The sequence below is a fragment of the Acipenser ruthenus genome, chromosome 14 (genome assembly GCF_902713425.1).
Source record: "Acipenser ruthenus chromosome 14, fAciRut3.2 maternal haplotype, whole genome shotgun sequence".
Taxonomy (NCBI): Eukaryota; Metazoa; Chordata; class Actinopteri; order Acipenseriformes; family Acipenseridae; genus Acipenser; species Acipenser ruthenus.
Window position 1 is genome coordinate 24,148,344 of NC_081202.1, and position 21,135 is coordinate 24,169,478.

The 21,135-nt window shown below is 36.6% G+C and overlaps 2 protein-coding genes across 8 annotated transcripts in view; one reads left to right on the plus strand and one right to left on the minus strand.

Moving 5' to 3' along the window:
• The first annotated feature begins 776 nt into the window (after positions 1–776).
• On the plus strand, positions 777–20,402 carry LOC117419759 (cryptochrome-1-like). Of its 7 annotated transcripts, none has more exons than XM_034032822.3 (14): positions 777–1,723; positions 6,053–6,161; positions 8,098–8,240; positions 8,823–9,007; positions 9,118–9,209; positions 9,453–9,593; positions 12,087–12,398; positions 12,738–12,889; positions 14,964–15,166; positions 15,373–15,474; positions 15,682–15,771; positions 16,237–16,320; positions 16,727–16,804; positions 19,753–20,402. In XM_034032822.3, the coding sequence occupies exons 1-14, from the start codon at positions 1,566–1,568 to the stop codon at positions 19,857–19,859; spliced, it is 1,956 nt and encodes a 651-aa protein (XP_033888713.1). In that variant the 5' UTR covers positions 777–1,565; the 3' UTR covers positions 19,860–20,402. The 7 variants fall into 7 exon arrangements, with proteins under 7 accessions (XP_033888713.1, XP_058842165.1, XP_058842166.1 ...); XM_034032823.3 differs by having other exon boundaries at positions 778–1,723; positions 19,756–20,402; XM_034032826.3 differs by having other exon boundaries at positions 778–1,723; positions 15,682–15,729.
• The window catches only part of mterf2 (mitochondrial transcription termination factor 2), a 28,960-nt gene continuing 23,240 nt past the window's right edge, over positions 15,416–21,135 (minus strand). Inside the window, exon 4 of the transcript XR_009307271.1 lies at positions 15,416–15,507. The gene's annotated coding sequence lies outside the window, so the exon portion shown is untranslated. The remainder of the gene's footprint in view (positions 15,508–21,135) is intronic.

Genomic DNA, 21,135 nt, shown 5'->3' on the forward strand with positions numbered 1-21,135 from the left:
TTTGAAAGTTGTACACTATAGAAACCGATTAATGTATGGTAACATTTTTGACTTTTGACCATCCGGGCAGTTTTGTCAATCAGTTTTGTTAATCAATCAAAAAAAAAAAAAAAAAAAAAAAAAAAAAAAAAAAACTCGGGAACACGTATTACGCATTCCCCTCGCAAAAATATTATAGGTTTATATACTTAACTGTATTTATTTATAATGTTTTCCAATCGTTTTAGATTGTTAACTAATGGGAAAACCACAGCTATTACACATTGGAAAAAAACGTTAAATCTATAATAATAATAATAATAATAATAATAATAATAATAACAGGAATACATCTTCTTGCATAGATGGCTCTGTACAGTTGTATAACTGTTATCTAACATTGTTTCTTTCCAACCTGCACATGTCAAGACAGTAGTTTCCTTTTGCTTACTGCATGTGCTTATCCGGGTATTTTAGTATTAACCAATCACAGCAACGACCATACAAATGGGCGGAGAATGTGGGAATGGCATTCAAAACGTTTTCACAAACCCTCAAATGAAAATTAATATAGTTATAAAATCGCAACTCCCGATGCAATTAATAAAGTTTAAAAGTGTCTGTAACAGGAAAACTAAATTAGGAAGCCAAAAAAATTATATTCAGGTATAAAACTGTATTTTCAGTATTTAGTATCAACTCTTCAGCAGTCACACTAGAGAAACGTGACTTAATGGTCGTCAAGGGAATCGAGATAAGAGCCAATCAGTTCGCTTGTTGTTTCATGCGTAGGTATGAGGCGGGGTTCTTGTTACGTCAGTGTCAGTGAGTGTTGATTCAGAAGCAGAACAGAGCGAAGTGATGAGTACAGACGAAAATAAAATAAAATATAGTTATTGATTTGGGAATCGGAAACTGATTAATTTGTGTTATTTGAGGAACAAGGTCTAGAGAAGGATACAAAATAAATATGTACGGTCTATATTTATAATAGAGCCTTGTTGTTGTTTTGGTTGGGAAACTAAAAAAGTAACGAGTGTAATTTTGTATTGAACATTATTTATTTGCATTTTAGTTCGTTGGATCCAGAATTCATTATTAATATAATAATCGTGTTTGCTCGTGTAAGCAGGCGTGTTATATTAAGTAAGGGATTTCCAGGTCCTAAAATCTGCACTATACGTACCCAAAGTTGAATTGGTGGAAGACTTGTGTCCAACCAAATGCGTGTGATTATATTTTCTGGGTTTTACAATACCATGGAAAAAGTATTATCAGAACAGGGCTAACAAAAAAAGGATTTTGCTAAATCGTGTTACGTCTCTTGACAGTAACTTAGATCAGCATAGTGAAAGTGGTGATTTAATCTAGGTCTCTCGCACTCGGATTAATATTCACAATATATCGATAGTGAATACATTAAAAAAATAAAACATATAACTTAAACATTTTTTATATTAAAAAGCCAAGATGCATTTCTGGTAAATGATCTGGAGCCCAATAGTTGTATACATACATACAACAATTTCCATCGTTCTGAAGTGTAGCCTATACAAACACAAGCGCCAGTTTTTTAGTACTTAATAATGGTGGTGAATACAGTTCACTGGTTCAGAAAGGGCTTGAGGCTCCACGATAATCCTTCATTGAGAGAATCTATCCAAGGTGCTGATAGCATCCGCTGTGTTTATATCCTCGATCCCTGGTTTGCAGGATCATCCAACGTCGGGATCAACCGATGGAGGTAAGAAAACAAATCCATGACAAATCAGTGACATATTTTGTTGCTTATAGGTAAGGCTGTATTTTGATTTTAATAAATATGTTTAGTAGAGAAATGTCTTGAAAAACCTATGGGAAATAATGTTTATTTTTATTTATTTATTTTTTAATTATGATTTAGGGGCTTTTTGAATGAACCCATGGCATATGTTGCCACATTTGGGTCAAGTATTACTGTAAATCCTTCTCAAAGAATTGAAAACGGAATTCAAAGGGCACGTTTTTACGCTCTAACTGCAGGTGGTCCAGTACATCTTCAGAATCATGTTTTGTTGCTGTCCTCTGTTTACTTCATTACTTAAGTTTTAATATCTACATTATGAAACATGCCGTGTTGAAAAACAGTCCAGTTTGTTTACATTCATCAAAGGTAGTACTGTATTTATGCAGGCGCCCCACTCCCTAACCTTGACATCACTCGACTGGTCTATGTGTGTACCAGATATGCAAGCTGTACTACTGCAATTTTTGCTGTGGAATGTTCAGCACTTTATGCCTGATTTTTTCTTTGGCTTATTAACTTTGAAAATAAAGAGATGCCGTATTTACAAGGTAAGGGAATTGTGAGGGTCTGGAACTACACAGAGAATTGTGAGGGTCTGGAACCAACTCCCCAGTAATGTTGTTGAAGCTGACACCCTGGGATCCTTCAAGAAGCTGCTTGATGAGATTCTTGGATCAATAAGCTACTAACAGCCAAATGAGCAAGATGGGCTGAATGGCCTCCTCTCGTTTGTAAACTTTCTTATGTTCTTAAAAAATGCATACTAAAACACGATAATGGACGTTATACGATTACAAAGGTACCTACATCTTTAACAGCAGTGAAATTAGATTCAGTTCATGTTTGTGGAGGTAACTATGCAATCTTTGAGGGCTCTCTAGAAGCTTAAGTTGTTGAACAAAATACACCAAGCTACAGTAGATGTAAGTGATGATGATCTCGTTATTAGGGTGAAAGTATAGCTAAAGGTTCAGTTCTGTCTTTAAAAAAGACAGAACAGTGCAGTCAAGTATTTATTTTTTACCTGTGTTTTTTCAATACAGGATTCTCAAACCAAAGTGCATTGTGATGTGAGTTTAAAAATAAATAAATACTGTTCCAGTTATTGTGGAACCATTTGGTGACTCTGCTTCTTATTGGATGTAACCAGTCACCTGAATTTCAGGAAGCTTACATGTACAATCGACTTGGATCTTCATCTTTTAGGTATAATTAGTGAATGCATTCCAGATAGTCTTTTTACTCAGTGTGGTGCTCCCTCTTTATTTTGCTTTCGCGAAATATTGAAAGTTGAAATAGTGACGGACCCTTGTACAGAAAAATATAGGGCTTTTACAATTTACAGTGGATAAACCAAATTAGTGGATTATCAAATAGTGAAATATTGAGCAAACACATTTTCTAGTATATCGTAAAAAAGTAAGGCACCTAAACTACTATACAACCTTGTACCAAGTTAACACAAAGTTCTAATTTTGATGGTGTGAAAGTGAGTATTGACAATAAGTTATTGTGAAACAGTTCGTGTTTAATAAAAAAAGATGACTGTCAAGTTATGTAACTGTGCAATCTCCGCTTCATCAAAGACAATGTTTGTGGCTGTTTCATAGTGAAGCAAATCAGATAGCCTGCTGTATATCATCAGGTAACACATGCAGCAGGTGTGGTGTCACTCAAGAGTACAGTGGGTGCTTGCCAAAAGATTTTTACATTAACATAGTTGTTGTTTTTCATGGTATCAATGGCAACACAATTACTGTAGTATGCAGTAATTCCTTGTAACATTGTATTGCAGCACATCTGGTCTATCTACCATTTGAACAATTGGTTTATTACTAAATGCATGAAACTTAACCAACCTATAAATAAAAAAATAAATAAAGTTACAGCTGAAAGTAGGCCATGACCTGAAATGAACTCCATTGCAGGACCTTCTTCCTGACATGTTTTTGGACTCTTTCAGTTTCTCGCATTGGCCTTTTGAGCTGGTATTGGATTTGGTCATGTGTCATGTTTCAGAATACACTGAGCACTCCAACATGTAAGAGTTTTAGTAGCAGCTTAAAGAAATACTTTTGTTTGTTCTTGGTCTACATTTTGTTGGGAATGCATATCTATGGTGACAATGGATTCGTGTATCAATTCCTGCTCTGTTTTTCTCTACCGAATTTGAAACGCCCAATTTCAGCTTGCCTCACTGATGCAAACCACAGAGGGTCCCTCCTGGTTTTTGTTCCAACTGTACCCTAATTACTTAATTGGACCAATTAAGCTAATAAGCACTTGATTGGTATAATTAAGTAATTTAGTGTGCAGTTGGAACAAAAACCAGGAGTGACAGTGGCCCTCCAGGACCAGGATTGGAGACCCCTGGTGTAGACGGTCAGGCTGAAATCCACGGCTGTAGTCAGTAGTCAGACAGAAGGGTAGGTTCCTCCTACTTATGCACAAGAATGTAAGTAGCATGATTTTTTCACAATTGGATAAGATCTGGTAGCTCTGTATGATCTGTTGCTAAGGAATTGACCATGTGAGTTTCTGGCCCTTGGGAATCGTATGGCTTTATAGAAAGCTGCGTAACTCTGTAACAAATAAATAAAATGGCAGAAAACCACATCCTTGATAAATGTATAATGGCTGCTTGGTTGTTGCTCACATAAGAGGTGATGTAACAGCTCGCAGAAAGTAGGTCACTGTGCCAGAGAGTTATTACAGCATATCCAGGTTGTAACTGGAACAGACTACTTTTGCAAAGGCTCATAAAGGCCGTCAGCCAAATAGAGTATTTCAGATTTCAGACATTGACAGGAGATTTACAGTCTTGGTAACAGATTAAGGACAAGCATTAGGTAAACTTTAACCACTTTTTAATAAAACAAAATACATAATTTCTGGTAATTTAACAAATATTTATCAAAAAACAAACATATTTCATTAAAAGTATTTTTTCATGAGAAAAGTATTGGCACCCTGCTTTAGTATTTCGTGTGTCTTTTTGCTTTTATAAACGAGGCTTGGAGTGCAGCTGCTAGCTTCCGGTCGCTGATGTCTCCAACTGCAGTGGAGCCCATCCACTGAGCCCAGAAAATGTTTTGTTGTTTCTCAACAGTAATTTGCAATAAAAAAGCAGCATTATTTTGCTGAGCCTGTGTGAGCTGGAGTGAACACTACTTCCGGTTAGGCAGTGCCTGATAGAACTGTAGTACCAGTGTGTTGTATTTGTTTTAAAACTTGAAATTAAAGTTATTTTTCTAGTTAAAAAATGACTTGGCATGAGTGTATTTCTTTAAATAGCCATTTAAAAACGGATTACAAAAAAATGACATTATACCGCGGTACGAAGATAACCGTGGTATATTTTTTGACGGTTACCATACCCTCAAAATTTGATACCGTGACATCCCTAGTGAACATGTGGTTTTCTGCTTAGGGGGTGAAAGACAAATAGAATCCTTAAACTGTTTACATACACTGAGGATGTTACAGCAATGTGCGCCTGTGTGGGGCATTTACAGAAGAATAACTTAATGTCATCATAAATTATAATGCATCATTACTAGGAAATAAATTGGTTGAGTTGGTTTTGTTATGATACAGAGTAGTGCACAAAATGCAAGAGCACTGTGAGTACCATGAGTTAATTTAAATTTGCTATATGATTGGCAGTTAGGCTATTTATGAAAGTCATACTTTTATTAGACATACACTTGAGGGTTTTGTAAACCATCATATTTTCAGTACCCTTTACTTTTACCTAAGATGACTGCCATATATAAGTGTTGTGTTTTTTTTATATATATGTTATTTCTGGATGATAAACATAATACTTCAAGATATTTGATTCGTACACATTTGAATTGTGTGATTCTCTATAAGTTAAGTTCAATCTTTTGTGTCAATTTTACCGCCACTGTCAAAGCCTCATATTTCAGAAATGGTTTGAGATAGTTCACAGTTACTGTATATAGACCCTGCATGCTAAGTGTGTTGGTGACCTTGACATTGGCCTCTGACTTTAGGTTGCTGCACTATTGAGATTGCACTCCTCTTGTGTGGTACAGGAAACACAGATTCAGAGCCTAGCAATGCTAAATTTGAGGTTAACATTTTTTATACAGTATATTCTGGTCATATGCTTGGAATTCTTGTCAGACATTTTAGTTCCACCTACAGAATGACATTCCAACCTACCGTATTATTGTTCAGATGATGTTTAAAATCTGCGAGGTTTGAAATTGAATTGAACATTTGAACCTAATGCTGTCTCATCCTTTTTTCATTATAAAGATTTCTACTTCAGTGCCTTGAGGATCTTGATGCCAGTCTTCGGAAGTTAAATTCACGCCTGTTTGTGATCCGTGGGCAGCCAGCTGATGTATTTCCAAGGCTATTTAAGGTATGTTAAGAAGAAAAGTGCTACAAATTAGGGATGGGTTGGTATAACATTTGCATGGTATGATAGCTGTCAAAAAAAAATAAAAAATACCTTGGTAACCATAATTATACTGTACATCATGCAAGTTATAAAAGGTTTACAAAAAAAAGGAGAAATACTACTGTAAATTACTTTAATTCACAAAAATAACTCAAAAAGAACACTTCCTTTGACAGAATGATTTAGCCTAAACGTTGGCATTTTATATTTTACTACAACAAAAATTAGTATTTTAAAACTTTAAAAGAACACCCTAAATGTGTACCGTTTGAGTACCACAGTATGTGTTTGCTCAAAACACTGGTGCCGCTGTTTGTTTGGAAAATTATAACATATAAAATAAATAAATAAAGTACATGGACAGTTTATTGTTTCATTTTAATTGACATACTAAAAGCTCAGCTTTTGCAAATGGGTTTTGAGGTTTAACTCACTTTAAATAATGAATTCTTGGATACTACACAGCATTTTGATAGTTGCAGAGTAGTAGAAATGTAAATAAAAAACATTATGTTAAATCTTTCTTGAGGTGTTATTTTGATAGTTATTTTTATGAAGTTTTCAGGTTAAGGTTTAGGGGTTAGATTTAGGGATTAGGTGTAAGTCGCATATGACGTGGCGTGGACTAAAGTCTTTATTTTCTAGTATAAAATTAATATAATAAAGGTCAAGGATGAGAAATTTGGCAGAATTTTCTATTTTTGAGTGTGTGAGTTAAGTGTACTGTAACCTGCTGGTATACCAACTCACCCCTACTCGATCAACTTATATGAACAGTGGTTGTACCATGCTAAAATATAGCATTCCAAACTCCACAAAGAGTCACAATCAGCATATTGTTCAAAGAGCATGATTCATGCCACTGCTTAAAGTATTCTCCAAGTTTTAAAAAGTCAGGCATTCATATAACCTGTGAAAAGTTGGCCTTGTCTGTTAACTACCAATAAAAAGATTATTTTCATTCTTCAGTCACCAATTTCCACCTGTATTTAAGTACAGTTAAACCTGTCAAATCCAGCCCCTCTACATACTGGCATTATAATTTGGCATGGTTTTTGGGACATGACCAAATCCATATTGAAATGAATGGTGTGAATACCCTCTACAATCCAGAACCAATTTTAGAATCTGGCATGATTTGTGAGGCTTGTCTGTCTAAAACCAACGTACTGGGAAATGTGATTTTTTTTTTTTTTTAGTTTTAAACTAGTATTAAAAAAAAATAATAATAATAAAGCAAGATGTTGCATATTATTATTATTATTATTTATTTCTTAGCAGACGCCCTTATCCAGGGCGACTGCCATTGTCAATCTTGCAGTTGTTGAAAAGCAATTAAAATGACCAAATTACCACACAACGATCTCTTGATAGAAAAATTGCGTTTATCAAAAAAGCCGGAAGTTTACCAAAACCAACAGAAAAAGAGCAATGAAAAATGTAAAATCACATGGCAAACTTAAAGCAACACGGAGACAACCTGAATCCTGCATGCAAACAAGTGAACGTCTTTCTATCATAATGGTTTAAACTGGCTCGTGCTAGTAACATTATTTTTTATTATACTGTATGTACCGGAAATAAAAACTGTTTTTTAAAGCCGCCTTTTGCCTTTTTGTAGGTACATTATTATAATTTTTTTTTACAGTAGCTCTGTAACCCAGCATACTGTCCGGAAATATAGCGGAGTTGAACTCATCACAGAGTCTGAATGAATAGGTCAGTTGCCAGGTTCAGCCGAATCTGTTGTTCAGAACTAATCTGCTAGTTTCATCATAAGGATCACTGTTAGACATACAGTATGCTGCAGGACAAAGATCATATTAAACCTGCTATTACTATAGGGGCTACTGTTTTCCAGGCTCTGTTTGCTCATTATTATTTACTTGTTCTCCAGGAATGGAATATCAATCGCCTGTCTTTTGAATACGACTCTGAGCCTTTTGGAAAAGAGAGAGATGCAGCTATCAAAAAGCTTGCTTGTGAAGCAGGAGTGGAAGTTATGGTACAGATATCACACACCTTATATGACCTGGACAGGTATGTGTATATGGGAGCAAAATAACAGTCTAACATTGATTTAGTGTTTACTTCAGAAGTGCCATGCCAGTCATACCTCAGCCATAGTAATTCTGATAATTCTTCTGTACAGCCAATTTTCAAATGCCATAGATGGTTATGATAATATATAGCTTTGTGTTTTATATTCTGGATATTATTAACTATAGCCCCTCATTTCAACAAATACAGCTTACTCGAGATACTTTCTGGAAGCTTGATCAAAAATGAAGAATATGCAGTAAAGGCCATATTCTGATAGAATGAGGTATTCCAGCATGTAAAAAAAAAAAAAAAAAAATTACTGAGCTGTGGTTGCTTGCTGCATTTCAGCATTTTCAATTACAGTATCAGTTAATGATGGCAGGTGGCAGGAAGACATCTATTAGAAATACAAAAACCATACCTAATAATAATATTAGAGACCTTCTTGTACGTGGAATCATTTTGCACATTAAAATATTTGTTATTTAAAAAAAAAAAAGAAAAAGGTTAGCTACTGTAAGTAAATCTCTTAACTTTGCTGTCGCCTTCTTTCATTTCTAATTCTTTTTAATTGCCCAGGATTATTGAGTTAAATGGAGGGCAGCCACCTCTCACATACAAGCGGTTCCAGACCCTTATCAGTCGAATGAAGACTTTGGAAACTCCAGTGGAGTCCATCACTGTGGAGGTGATGGGGAAGTGCACGACTCCTGTGTCGGATGACCATGATGACAAATTTGGTGTCCCTTCCTTAGAGGAACTAGGTATGTTTCCCTCTGATACAGACATTCAGACTGCCTATCGCATCAACATCAGGGTCTGTAGTATAGTTTTACAAGCCGCACACCAGATTTAATCATTTGTATTCTTCTAGGTTTTGACACAGAAGGTCTGCCCTCATCAGCTGTTTGGCCAGGTGGAGAAACAGAAGCACTTACACGTCTTGAAAGACATTTGGAGAGAAAGGTAAGAGACCAGTATTTGATCTGAAAGGAGAGCACTGTCCCAGAATTGTGAGTGTTCAGAGTTTTTCAGGTTTGCATTCAGAGCTATTCATTCACACTTTTTTATTGTTGTTTACTCTTTCGTGCACACCATAGATTAAAAAGGATTTTAGGATTAACATTTGTCAATGTATTTTTGTGTGCATACAAAATCAAAAAGTAATTGTTTCTCCTTGTCTGTTGTTGTGTTTTGACTGTTATTCAGGCATGGGTGGCTAACTTTGAAAGACCTCGAATGAATGCAAACTCCCTCCTCGCAAGTCCAACAGGATTAAGCCCGTACCTACGCTTTGGCTGCCTGTCCTGTCACCTCTTCTACTTCAAACTCACAGACTTGTACAAAAAGGTAAGGCGAGGAAGACAAGAAAAGTGTTTTTTCTCTAAACCACATGAGCTTCATTGCTTTGTTTGTGATATTAGTAATTTAAGCAATACCTGATTCAACTAATGCCTCAGCTACCTGAGAAGTGGGTTCTATCAGTACCAATGATGCCTTCAGGTGTGTTATTGAGTAGGGTTGTTTTTTTAGTTATTTTATTTTATGAGTAATTACCTTAAAAGAGGAATATGTTGGCAGGTATTAAATAAGTCAAAACATACCTATTTATTAATGTGTTGAAAACAAGAAAAGATGCCCTTCTGTCATGTTTCTAATTGAGTACCAATCAATGGCAATTTACTTCCGCATTGAGTGTTTTTAAAAAACAATTGGAATTTTTTATTGGCATACCAAGACTGTAAAATGACTTCAATTGGAAACGTGAAGGAGACAGCATTTTTGTTTTGAAATCAACACGTTATGAATGGATTTATTGGATATCTGCCGATTTTTTAAAATGTTATATATATACAGTGCCTTGCGAAAGTATTCGGCCCCCTTGAACTTTGCGACCTTTTGCCACATTTCAGGCTTCAAACATAAAGATATGAAACTGTAATTTTTTGTGAAGAATCAACAACAAGTGGGACACAATCATGAAGTGGAACGAAATTTATTGGATATTTCAAACTTTTTTAACAAATAAAAAACTGAAAAATTGGGCGTGCAAAATTATTCAGCCCCCTTAAGTTAATACTTTGTAGCGCCACCTTTTGCTGCGATTACAGCTGTAAGTTGCTTGGGGTATGTCTCTATCAGTTTTGCACATCGAGAGACTGAAATTTTTGCCCATTCCTCCTTGCAAAACAGCTCGAGCTCAGTGAGGTTGGATGGAGAGCATTTGTGAACAGCAGTTTTCAGTTCTTTCCACAGATTCTCGATTGGATTCAGGTCTGGACTTTGACTTGGCCATTCTAACACCTGGATATGTTTATTTGTGAACCATTCCATTGTAGATTTTGCTTTATGTTTTGGATCATTGTCTTGTTGGAAGACAAATCTCCGTCCCAGTCTCAGGTCTTTTGCAGACTCCATCAGGTTTTCTTCCAGAATGGTCCTGTATTTGGCTCCATCCATCTTCCCATCAATTTTAACCATCTTCCCTGTCCCTGCTGAAGAAAAGCAGGCCCAAACCATGATGCTGCCACCACCATGTTTGACAGTGGGGATGGTGTGTTCAGGGTGATGAGCTGTGTTGCTTTTACGCCAAACATAACGTTTTGCATTGTTGCCAAAAAGTTCGATTTTGGTTTCATCTGACCAGAGCACCTTCTTCCACATGTTTGGTGTGTCTCCCAGGTGGCTTGTGGCAAACTGTAAACGACACTTTTTATGGATATCTTTAAGAAATGGCTTTCTTCTTGCCACTCTTCCATAAAGGCCAGATTTGTGCAGTATACGACTGATTGTTGTCCTATGGACAGAGTCTCCCACCTCAGCTGTAGATCTCTGCAGTTCATCCAGAGTGATCATGGGCCTCTTGGCTGCATCTCTGATCAGTCTTCTCCTTGTATGAGCTGAAAGTTTAGAGGGACGGCCAGGTCTTGGTAGATTTGCAGTGGTCTGATACTCCTTCCATTTCAATATTATCGCTTGCACAGTGCTCCTTGGGATGTTTAAAGCTTGGGAAATCTTTTTGTATCCAAATCCGGCTTTAAACTTCTCCACAACAGTATCTCGGACCTGCCTGGTGTGTTCCTTGTTCTTCATGATGCTCTCTGCGCTTTAAACGGACCTCTGAGACTATCACAGTGCAGGTGCATTTATACGGAGACTTGATTACACACAGGTGGATTCTATTTATCATCATTAGTCATTTAGGTCAACATTGGATCATTCAGAGATCCTCACTGAACTTCTGGAGAGAGTTTGCTGCACTGAAAGTAAAGGGGCTGAATAATTTTGCACGCCCAATTTTTCAGTTTTTTATTTGTTAAAAAAAGTTTGAAATATCCAATAAATTTCGTTCCACTTCATGATTGTGTCCCACTTGTTGTTGATTCTTCACAAAAAATTACAGTTTCATATCTTTATGTTTGAAGCCTGAAATGTGGCAAAAGGTCGCAAAGTTCAAGGGGGCCGAATACTTTCGCAAGGCACTGTATATAAAAACTTTTTAAAGACAATAAGAGTATTCAGCACACTCAATGTACTAACAACATTTCTTAAAGGCAAACAAAAGTTGGACTGTATTGATATATTCTGATTTTCATGAGATTATAAACAGAGGCACCCAGAACAATACTACAGCATATCGCGAACAAAGCTTAAACTGAAATAAAAATGGTTTGAGGGAACAAAATGCAATTTGACGTGAATGTCAAAGGCACCATGATACGGAAGATATGGCATAGTTCACAAAAAAGAAATGTATTTAACAAAATGCGCAAACACATACATGCACGCACACACTGTATATTAAAGTAGAACAAATACTTATAAGTTCTGATGTTTTAACAGGTAAAGAAAAACAGTTCCCCACCATTGTCACTTTATGGCCAGCTCCTGTGGAGGGAGTTCTTTTACACAGCAGCTACAAGTAACCCTCGGTTTGACAAGATGGAGGGGAACCCGATATGTGTGCAGATCCCATGGGACAAGAACCCAGAGGCCCTGGCCAAGTGGGCAGAGGGCAGGACTGGCTTCCCCTGGATCGACGCCATCATGACACAACTGCGGCAAGAAGGCTGGATCCACCATTTAGCCCGGCATGCAGTAGCTTGCTTCCTCACCAGAGGGGATCTGTGGCTCAGTTGGGAGGAGGGGATGAAGGTAAATAAGATGGGTCCAGGGTTAAAAAAATAATATTATGAATGCATCTGGATGTACTGTACCATCTCATATGGTGTTGAGGCTCATTGTTGAAGCAGTGAACAGAAGCTTGATCTGAAGAAATACACATTGGTCTGCAGTTTTTGCTCTGGTGCACAGATTCTGTGCTTGAAACTATTGCAAGCACAGAATCTATAAATACCCATGCAAGATAGTGTTGGATTTGCATTAGACATTTGTAAAACCAACTCGCATCAGTGCTTGGTAGTGTCTATTTCTTTTCCACTCGCCTTTTCTTTATCTGATCCAAGATCCTAAGCTTTGTTCTGTCCTTGAAAGGTTTTTGAAGAGCTTTTACTGGATGCTGATTGGAGTGTGAATGCTGGCAGCTGGATGTGGCTGTCCTGCAGCTCCTTTTTCCAGCAGTTCTTTCACTGCTATTGTCCAGTGGGCTTTGGACGGAGAACCGACCCCAATGGAGATTATATAAGGTAATAGGTCACTAAACCAGACACTTCCTGGGAATAGATTTTTACACAAACATTTTAAACGATACAGAACATGTTTTGTTTTGTAATTAACTAATTATTTGCTGTAAGTGGTGGTGTACTTTAATTTTAACCCTTTGCGGTCCTGTGTCGGGCCAGGTCCGACATTACAATTGTCCCTTTCCCTGTCCGACATCATCAAAAAGACGTAAAGCACAGGTCTCTAGTCGTTTTTTCTCCGGAAAAAGGAGAGAAAACCATTCAATGGTCGAGTGAGACCGATAGGAGCAGAGAATAGCCAGAAAAAAGGGGTGGATCTGAGCAATACACATAGCCCCGGAACCACAGAGATAACACAGATATAAACAAACAAGATGGCTGCTTCCGCATCCAGGGCTCAAAGAATATCGCATACATTTGCAGAGCTTTTTGAGATGTTATAGTAATAAAATAATGACTTAGGTCGCATTATTGAGGGGTTTGGTGATAAAACGAGTGATCAGGAGATGATTTATCAGTATGCATGACTATGAAGACGTATGTGAAAAATAAAGTGAACAAGGGGTGGGGCGGTGCTGGAGATACAGTACTGAGTGTCCTGTTGATATGCAATGCCTTTTAAACCTGTTTTACTGTAAAAAAAAATACTTTTAACCCTTTGCAGTCCATTTATTAAGTGCGCGTCAGGCGCGTCAGGTCCAATTTATTTTCACACGCGCAGTTAATTTTAGACGCGCTGTTTAAAATGTATTTTTTTCCACAGTCAAACGGGTTTAAATGGCCCTGCATATCAACAAAGCACTCACTAGGCTTCTCCAGCCCCGCCACACCCTTTCGTTCGCTATCGCTTTCATCTATGTAAGAAATAAATAATAATAAAAATAATAGTCGTACATACCGATCAATCATCTCCGGATCACTCGTTTTATCACCAAACTCCTCAATATTGCAATCAAAGTCATTATTTTATTGCTATAACATCTGAAAAAAGCTCTGCAAATGTCCATGATAGTCTCTGTGCGCTGATGCACTCAGCCAGCTTGTTTACTATGACCGCCCCGTTATCTGATACCAGGGCCATATGTATGGCTATTCATGAGATACGCCTTTTTTTTTTTTTTTTTTTCCCGACTTGTCTCGGCTCCTGTCGCTCCCACTCGGCAATTGAATGGTTTTCTCGGCTTTTTCCAGAGAAAAAACGACTAGAAACCCGTTTTTTGTGTTGCTATAATGATGTCGGACTCAGTCCGACAAAGGACCTGAGAGGAATAATTGCAATGTCGGACCCAGTCCGACAATGGACCGCAAAGGGTTAAACAGCGCATGAAAAGTAAACTACGAGTGTGAAAATAAATTGGACCTGACGCGCCTGAGACGCGCTGAATAAATGGACCACAAAGGGTTTAATAAAATGTTTGTTGATATTAATGATCCAGTCCAGTGATTTTAATCTCATTCAAGGTAGTGCATTGACATGTAATGATGTTATATGGTCCAAGCTGTCTGCAAGCAGCCACAAGATATATTTAGTGTTTGGCTACTGGACTGTTACGATGTCCTCCAAAAGTATTTTTATTTTAAATCTAATGTACAGAACAGAATGAAAGAAATAATGAGTTTATCTCATCATTAACTAATTAAGTTAATGTTATTTTCTAAATGCTTTTGTTTATTACCATATAATACATTAACGAGAAGCAGCAATAATTAATAATAATAATAAAAAAAAAAACATTCTAATAAGATTAATTTATTTAAAGTGAATTAACTTGTTGAATGTGTCCCATTAAGCAGGACAGTTTAAGAGGTGATGTTTCTCCTGTAACTCTGCAAATTGCTGTTCATGATTCATTTTTTTCAGGGGTTTTATTCAAGCTCTCCAGGGGTGAGGTAAATCTATATGGATTAAGAGTAAAGCAAAGGCTTGGTGCAGCATTAGCAATGGTCTCATAAAGCTGTAGCTGTTGTAAGAATGATTATGCATATTAATGCATGTGGATGCTTCTTTTTTAACATTAGAATAACTACATATAAACATGAAAAATAAAATTAATAACTTTTATTGATTTGTTTTCAGGCGTTATTTGCCTGTTCTGAGGGGGTTCCCAGCTAAGTACATCTATGATCCTTGGAATGCACCTGAAAGTGTTCAGAAGATAGCCAAATGTGTCATAGGAGTACACTACCCTAAGCCCATGGTAAACCATGCTGAGGCCAGCCGCCTGAACATTGAAAGGATGAAGCAGATTTACCAGCAGCTGTCATGTTACAGGGGACTAGGTAAGGCTGTGCAGGCCCTTTTTGCATTGCAACATACAGAAAATATAGAAATTATGCAGCTGGAAAAAGGAGTCAATCAGTTCATTTCTAGTTTTGTGTAATATAAATGTATATACAAAACGGCATAAGGTTTATTAATGCATGCCAACCATTTATGAAATTCAATATAGTATAGTTTTACATCAGTTTGTGGCTTTTTTGTGCAGGTCTTCTTGCTTCAGTGCCTTCCAACCCCAGTGGCAATGGGAACGGAGGGATGATGGGACTCTCACCAGGAGAGGACATGCATGGGGGTAACACTCCAGCTAGTGAGCATTTTCCTTTTCTATTATATTTCTGTTCTAGAATAAGAGGGGAAAAAAACATGTTTACGATATAATCTCTTCAGGGAGACAACGGCAAAGAAACAAAAGGATATTGGATTAAAACAACATTGAATATTAATATATTTAGAGGTAGCTAGTTCATCTCATTGTCGACTTTGTTTCTAACTGTTTATTTACTTTAATTTGTAGGTACTCCAGTAGAAGTTGGGAAAGGAAATGCAGGAATGCAGCAGCAAGGTAGAAACAAACATACAACTTTCATTGAACCACAGCACGGAGGTGCAGTAGAAAATTATATTGTACCATATAGTCCACCCTCTGTAGCATATTGTGTTTACAATCCAGCCTCAAAAGCCAGTTTTGTGTTTGGTACAAGGAATGGAGGGTTAATAAAGGCAGAGATCACAACCCCTCCCCACCTTCATGCTAAACACACACACACATATATATATATATATATATATATATATATATATATAATGTGTATATATATAATGTATATATATATCGGCTCCCCTTATGAAAATAGCCACCATATTTTGATTCTGCACAAGGTGTCGTTACGATACATAATTCTATTCTTGGTGAAAGAGGCAAGAGTAAGACGATACATGTTTGCATCAGTTCAGTAAATATTAGTTGAGATAAGCAACAGCTGCAGACAGTCTAATTGGTTAGGGCTTAAGAAATGGTTTACAGCTTTTTAGTGAACTTTTTTTTTATATATATATATATATATACCAGGATTCCAGATGTCATCTTGTGGAAGCAGCATGCTAGCATATTCACAAGGAGATTCTCTGGCAGGGAATGGCCTGATGCTGCAAGGTGAGAATGACGCACCTAATCCTTTTGTTAAACATTGCTGCAGTTTGAAGGTAAACTATATCTTTTGTTGAATTGAATAACGAGCTATAGTGGCATATTGCAGGCTTCTTAGTATAGCCATCATAAGCTATGAATAAAGAGAGTCAAGTTTTCAAAAGGGTTAGTATGGGTGTTCAAGTCCACTGAAAAGCAACCGGACTGCATCACTGAATTACTACCATTAACCACAAGATGGCATTGTAAGACTTGACAAGCTTCTTGTAAAAGTGAGACACAACACATACTTGGTTACAGCCAGTGTTTATGATTAGTGTTATATTTGTTTGCTGGTAAATCATCTAGAAAGAATATTCTGTATTAATTCCTTCATTGTTTCTAATAGATAAACGATTTTTATTTTTCAAAGGCTGTGGACGAGGAAGCAACGTTTTGCGATACAAACAAGGAGATGCGCAACAAACGCAAAGTATCATCTTACAGCATGGTATTATTTGCATGAATCTTTATTACATTGATACAGATCCTTTAATATTGAGCCCTATTGTAGAAAGGGTTTGTGTAGGCAGTGAGAATATTTCAGATGATTCCATGCAGTAAATGTTGTTTACTGCATGGAAATCGGGATACTGGTAATCAGGATTTCTGCTTCAATGGGATACAACTCTGGGAGACGGTTCTTTCCAATGCTATTTATGTCGTTTAATTGGGACGTCAGTTTGTTTAATTGGGATACAGTATTTTCAAATGATGAGCGGAGTTCACTTTTCAGAGCAAAACAGGTTTGCGTAGCACAGTGCAGCGAGTACGTGATTACGCTGTGACTTGCGTAAACCACGTTGAAATCTTGAAGGCGCTGGAGTCTCCTGTGGTTTGTCAGGCTGCAAAAAAAAGTTGGCGTCAACATCGCAGGTGCCTCGCCTTGTGATAAGATGTGATTTTCATTCTTTATCTTTTCATTTAGAAACAAAAAAGTGTGACCTAAGGTCGTCTCAGATGCCTCTCGTTTACCGTAAAAAACATGAATAAGTTGATTTTCTAGGCTTTTTTGCGGGGCCCTTAAAAGGCTGGAGTGACGTATGCACCGGTGTGTCTAATATATTATACTACTGTACCAGTTCCACGATGGATTATTACAGCCACGGTTATGTCTCACACAAATAAAACTGTCAACAACCCGATTTATTTGTTCAGGATCTATGGCATTCAGGTCATGTTGCTAGGTAGAAACACAAAACCACTGTTCTAATTAAACGTTTTAATTTATTACTCTCAATACCCTTAACCCTTTGCGGTCCTATATCGGACTTGCCCCTGGGATCAGATAGGGGCGGCCATAAGGAAATAAGCTGCCTGTGACTGCATCAGCGCTCAGAGAATATCACAGACATTTGCAGAGCTTTTTCCAGATGTTATAGCAATAAAATAATGACTTGGATCGTATTATTGAGGCGTTTGGTGATAAAACGAGCGATCAGGAGATGATTGATCGGTATGTACGACTATTATTATTATTATTATTATTTATTTCTTAGCATATGTGAAAGCTATAGCGAACAAAAGGGTGGGGCGGGGCTGGAGATGCCTAGTGAGTGCTTTGTTGATATGCAGGGCCTTTTAAACCTGTTTGACTGTGGGAAAAAAAATACTTTTAAACAGCGCGTCTAAAATTTACTGCGCGTGTGAAAATAAATTGGACCTGACACGTACTTAATAAATGGACTGCAGAGGGTTAATCATTTTGAATGTTAAATGCATGCTTTCAGACTCTTGACTGACCTCTTGAAAACGTCACATCTATACTGCTTCACTTAGTGTTAACACAATAGCTGTCAGTCTCTATGAATTTCCTTATTCCCACCCTCTCAAGCCATTAATTTGTCAATATTCAAACTGAACCCGCCCCTGGGATCCATACCAAACAGCAATTGGTTAGAAAGCTGAGTAGTAAACTTTGTCTTCTGTTCATTGTAACTATAATGCTATAATAATGCAGGTGACTTTGAGACCTGGATAAAGCCGGTCAATAATAAAAAAAATAAAATAAAATAAGAAAATGCTACTCGACAGGTTTGAAATTGCAGAAATATATGTTAATCGCAATGCTGAAAAAACAGTACATGACTGGAGACGACACAAAGACAAACTTAAAGTGGACAAAGAAAAACGAGCTGATAGGACAAAAGTGTTTATGGCCCAATGTAGAAAACATTTTGCTTGAATGAAGTACTTTGAATGACTTTAATACATACTGTAACTTGTTCTACATGTCAGTGCAACACAGTGGTACACTTGTAAAGTATGTGTATGGTTATGGTTCTGATTAACAAAACAAAATAAATGTATTTGCACTGCACCGTATGCAACACTAAAATGTTTTGTTAACTGGTTATTAAATGGTGCACTTTTTAGTTTATTGTTTTTTTTTTTTTTTTTTTTTTGCTTTTTAATTGGTGAAGCAGCACTGTTTAATACTTTTCTTTTAAATTTGAATTAATACAACAAGTTTGTAAAAGCCAATGCAGCGGGAACTATCGTCTAGGTGTGCTTTTGGAAAGAAATGTTCAGTAAAGCAAAGAAGATATGTTCTTGAACTTGCTTGGGTACTTGATAAACTAAAATATAATACCTGTAGTTTAATACAGATGTGATGTGCAATGTATAACTTGATTTTATGCTTTGTTAGTTATTACTTTTAACATTTTTAAAAATGAATAGTTTCTAGCAGTTTAATTAAAAACGAAAAACACTGTAAAATTATTAATGGAATAAAATGTTGCAAACATGGGTTATTACAAGGGAGCGACTTTTACGCCAGTGCGACCTATAAAACGATTTTTACGGTAATTGGGACAGCCACTTATTTGGGATATTTTTACTTCTCCTAAGGCATCCCGGTAAAGTGTAATAGCTTCAGTGTCACAATGGCCAACAGTTGATACGACAGCGAATAACCTTGTACTCGGCTGCTCGTACAATACTGTCATTCCGTGTAAAGTTTGGTAACGCTTTATATTGCGTGGCATAAATTAATATTTAATATTTATGCAATTGATATTAAATTTATGTTAAATTATTCCTTGTTACTGTCCATTAACATTTAAGTCAGATTAACTGTATTTTCAATTAAAAACATGTAAATTATTACATATTTTCAAGGGTAACAAAATGTACTATAAGTGGACGTGATATGCAATTACATTTTGGTTAACAGTTAACATTTGGTTAACATTTAGCAAGAAACTAGCTATTGCATATTTATTAAATATTAATTTAACATTAATTTAATGTGCAGTTGCATATCTATTTTATATTAATTTATACCACGCAATATAAAGCGTTACACAAGTTTTATATAGTTTATATGGTATAATAATACATGTACTGTATATGGAATATGCTATAAATAAATAAATAATGGTGACTTTGTCTTAGTAGGAAGAAGAGCCCATTCGAGTGTGTTGACCACAGTGAAGCGCCACAGTCCAGAAGAAACTACACAAGACATTGGCCCTAAAGTCCAGAGAAAAAGCAGCAACTAGCTTGTACGCAGGCCGAAATTAACATTTTATTTATTTTATACTCTGTTTTTTAAAAACGTACATGATTGGTTTGGTTTGTCATTAACTGGAGAAAGTTTATATAAAAATATATATAGATATACAGTAGCAGATGAAAGTACTGGCACCCTACACTTAATGTAAGATAATTAAAGAAAGCATGTTAAATACAAGCATTCAGTGAACAGTATCCACTAATTAATATGACAAAGACCAAAATACACAATTTCTGGTAGTTTAACACAATCTTTATAAAAAAAAAAAAGCATTTCAAGACAAAAGTATTGGTACCTTTACATTAAAAGTCTGTAAAAGTGTAATGTAACTATTAAATATATTTACTGATTGAAAACCATTACACAGTAACTAAGCTGCATTATAAAGTCAATCGCCAGTAATTATTTCCAACATCTGTTGAACGTTTTAGCAGCACAGCAGATGATAGAAAAGACAAAGGAGTTCAACAAAATTCTCTGATCCAATGACACTAAAAATGGGCCACAGTATGTTTTGGGGGGGGGGGGGGGGGGGGGGGGAGAGCCTTCAGTAATGAAAACCCATACAGTTAAACATGGTTTGATCGTGATCTGGGATTGTTTAGCCCTGTTCACACTTATATGGGAACGATACCACTTTCTGTCCTAACTCCCATTTTAACACCAGTACAAGACTGATATTGTGATATACCTGTCCACATTTAAACTGGTTTATATCGATACACTTGTATCAAAGATATTCTATTACACCAAGATACTCAACTCCACTGATTCTTTATGGGGACCTCCGTCATGCTGTACGCAGAGTTGAGGGCTGTAGAGAGCTCGGGGGCCAGTTTTTACATGTTTTTAGTTTTTAACCATTTATTCAAATTTCACTTCAATCATTTACTGTAACTTATCTGTAAATATGAAAAGAAACACAATAAAACAAGCATGACAGAATTAAAGGCGGAGTTGAGAATCTTGGTAATATAGAGTATCTTTGGTGTAAGTGTGTGCCTGCCTCAAACTCATCCATTCCGTTGTAGTACCAATCCACCTGTTCACACTTGAACTGTTCCAAGTCATATCGTAACTGTACCGGTAGGAAACTTGCTCTTGTCTGGGTTTTGTATTGATATAGTTATACTGTTACGACGCCGGTAACAACTCCAGTGTGAACCGACATTGCAATACTGTTCCACAACGATACCGGTATAGAAATGCAAGTGTGAACAGGGCCTTTTACTAGTTCAGGGACAGGAGACATTCATGTGATC

Excerpts from the sequence above, each read along its gene's own strand:
- LOC117419759 (XM_034032822.3), top strand. The coding sequence starts at position 1,566 with ATGGTGGTGAATACAGTTCACTGGTTCAGAAAGGGCTTGAGGCTCCAC. Across the intron at positions 9,594-12,086 it reads TCACAGACTTGTACAAAAAG|GTAAAGAAAAACAGTTCCCC; the intron begins GTAAGGCGAGGA and ends ATGTTTTAACAG. Across the intron at positions 15,475-15,681 it reads TGGGGGTAACACTCCAGCTA|GTACTCCAGTAGAAGTTGGG; the intron begins GTGAGCATTTTC and ends TTTAATTTGTAG.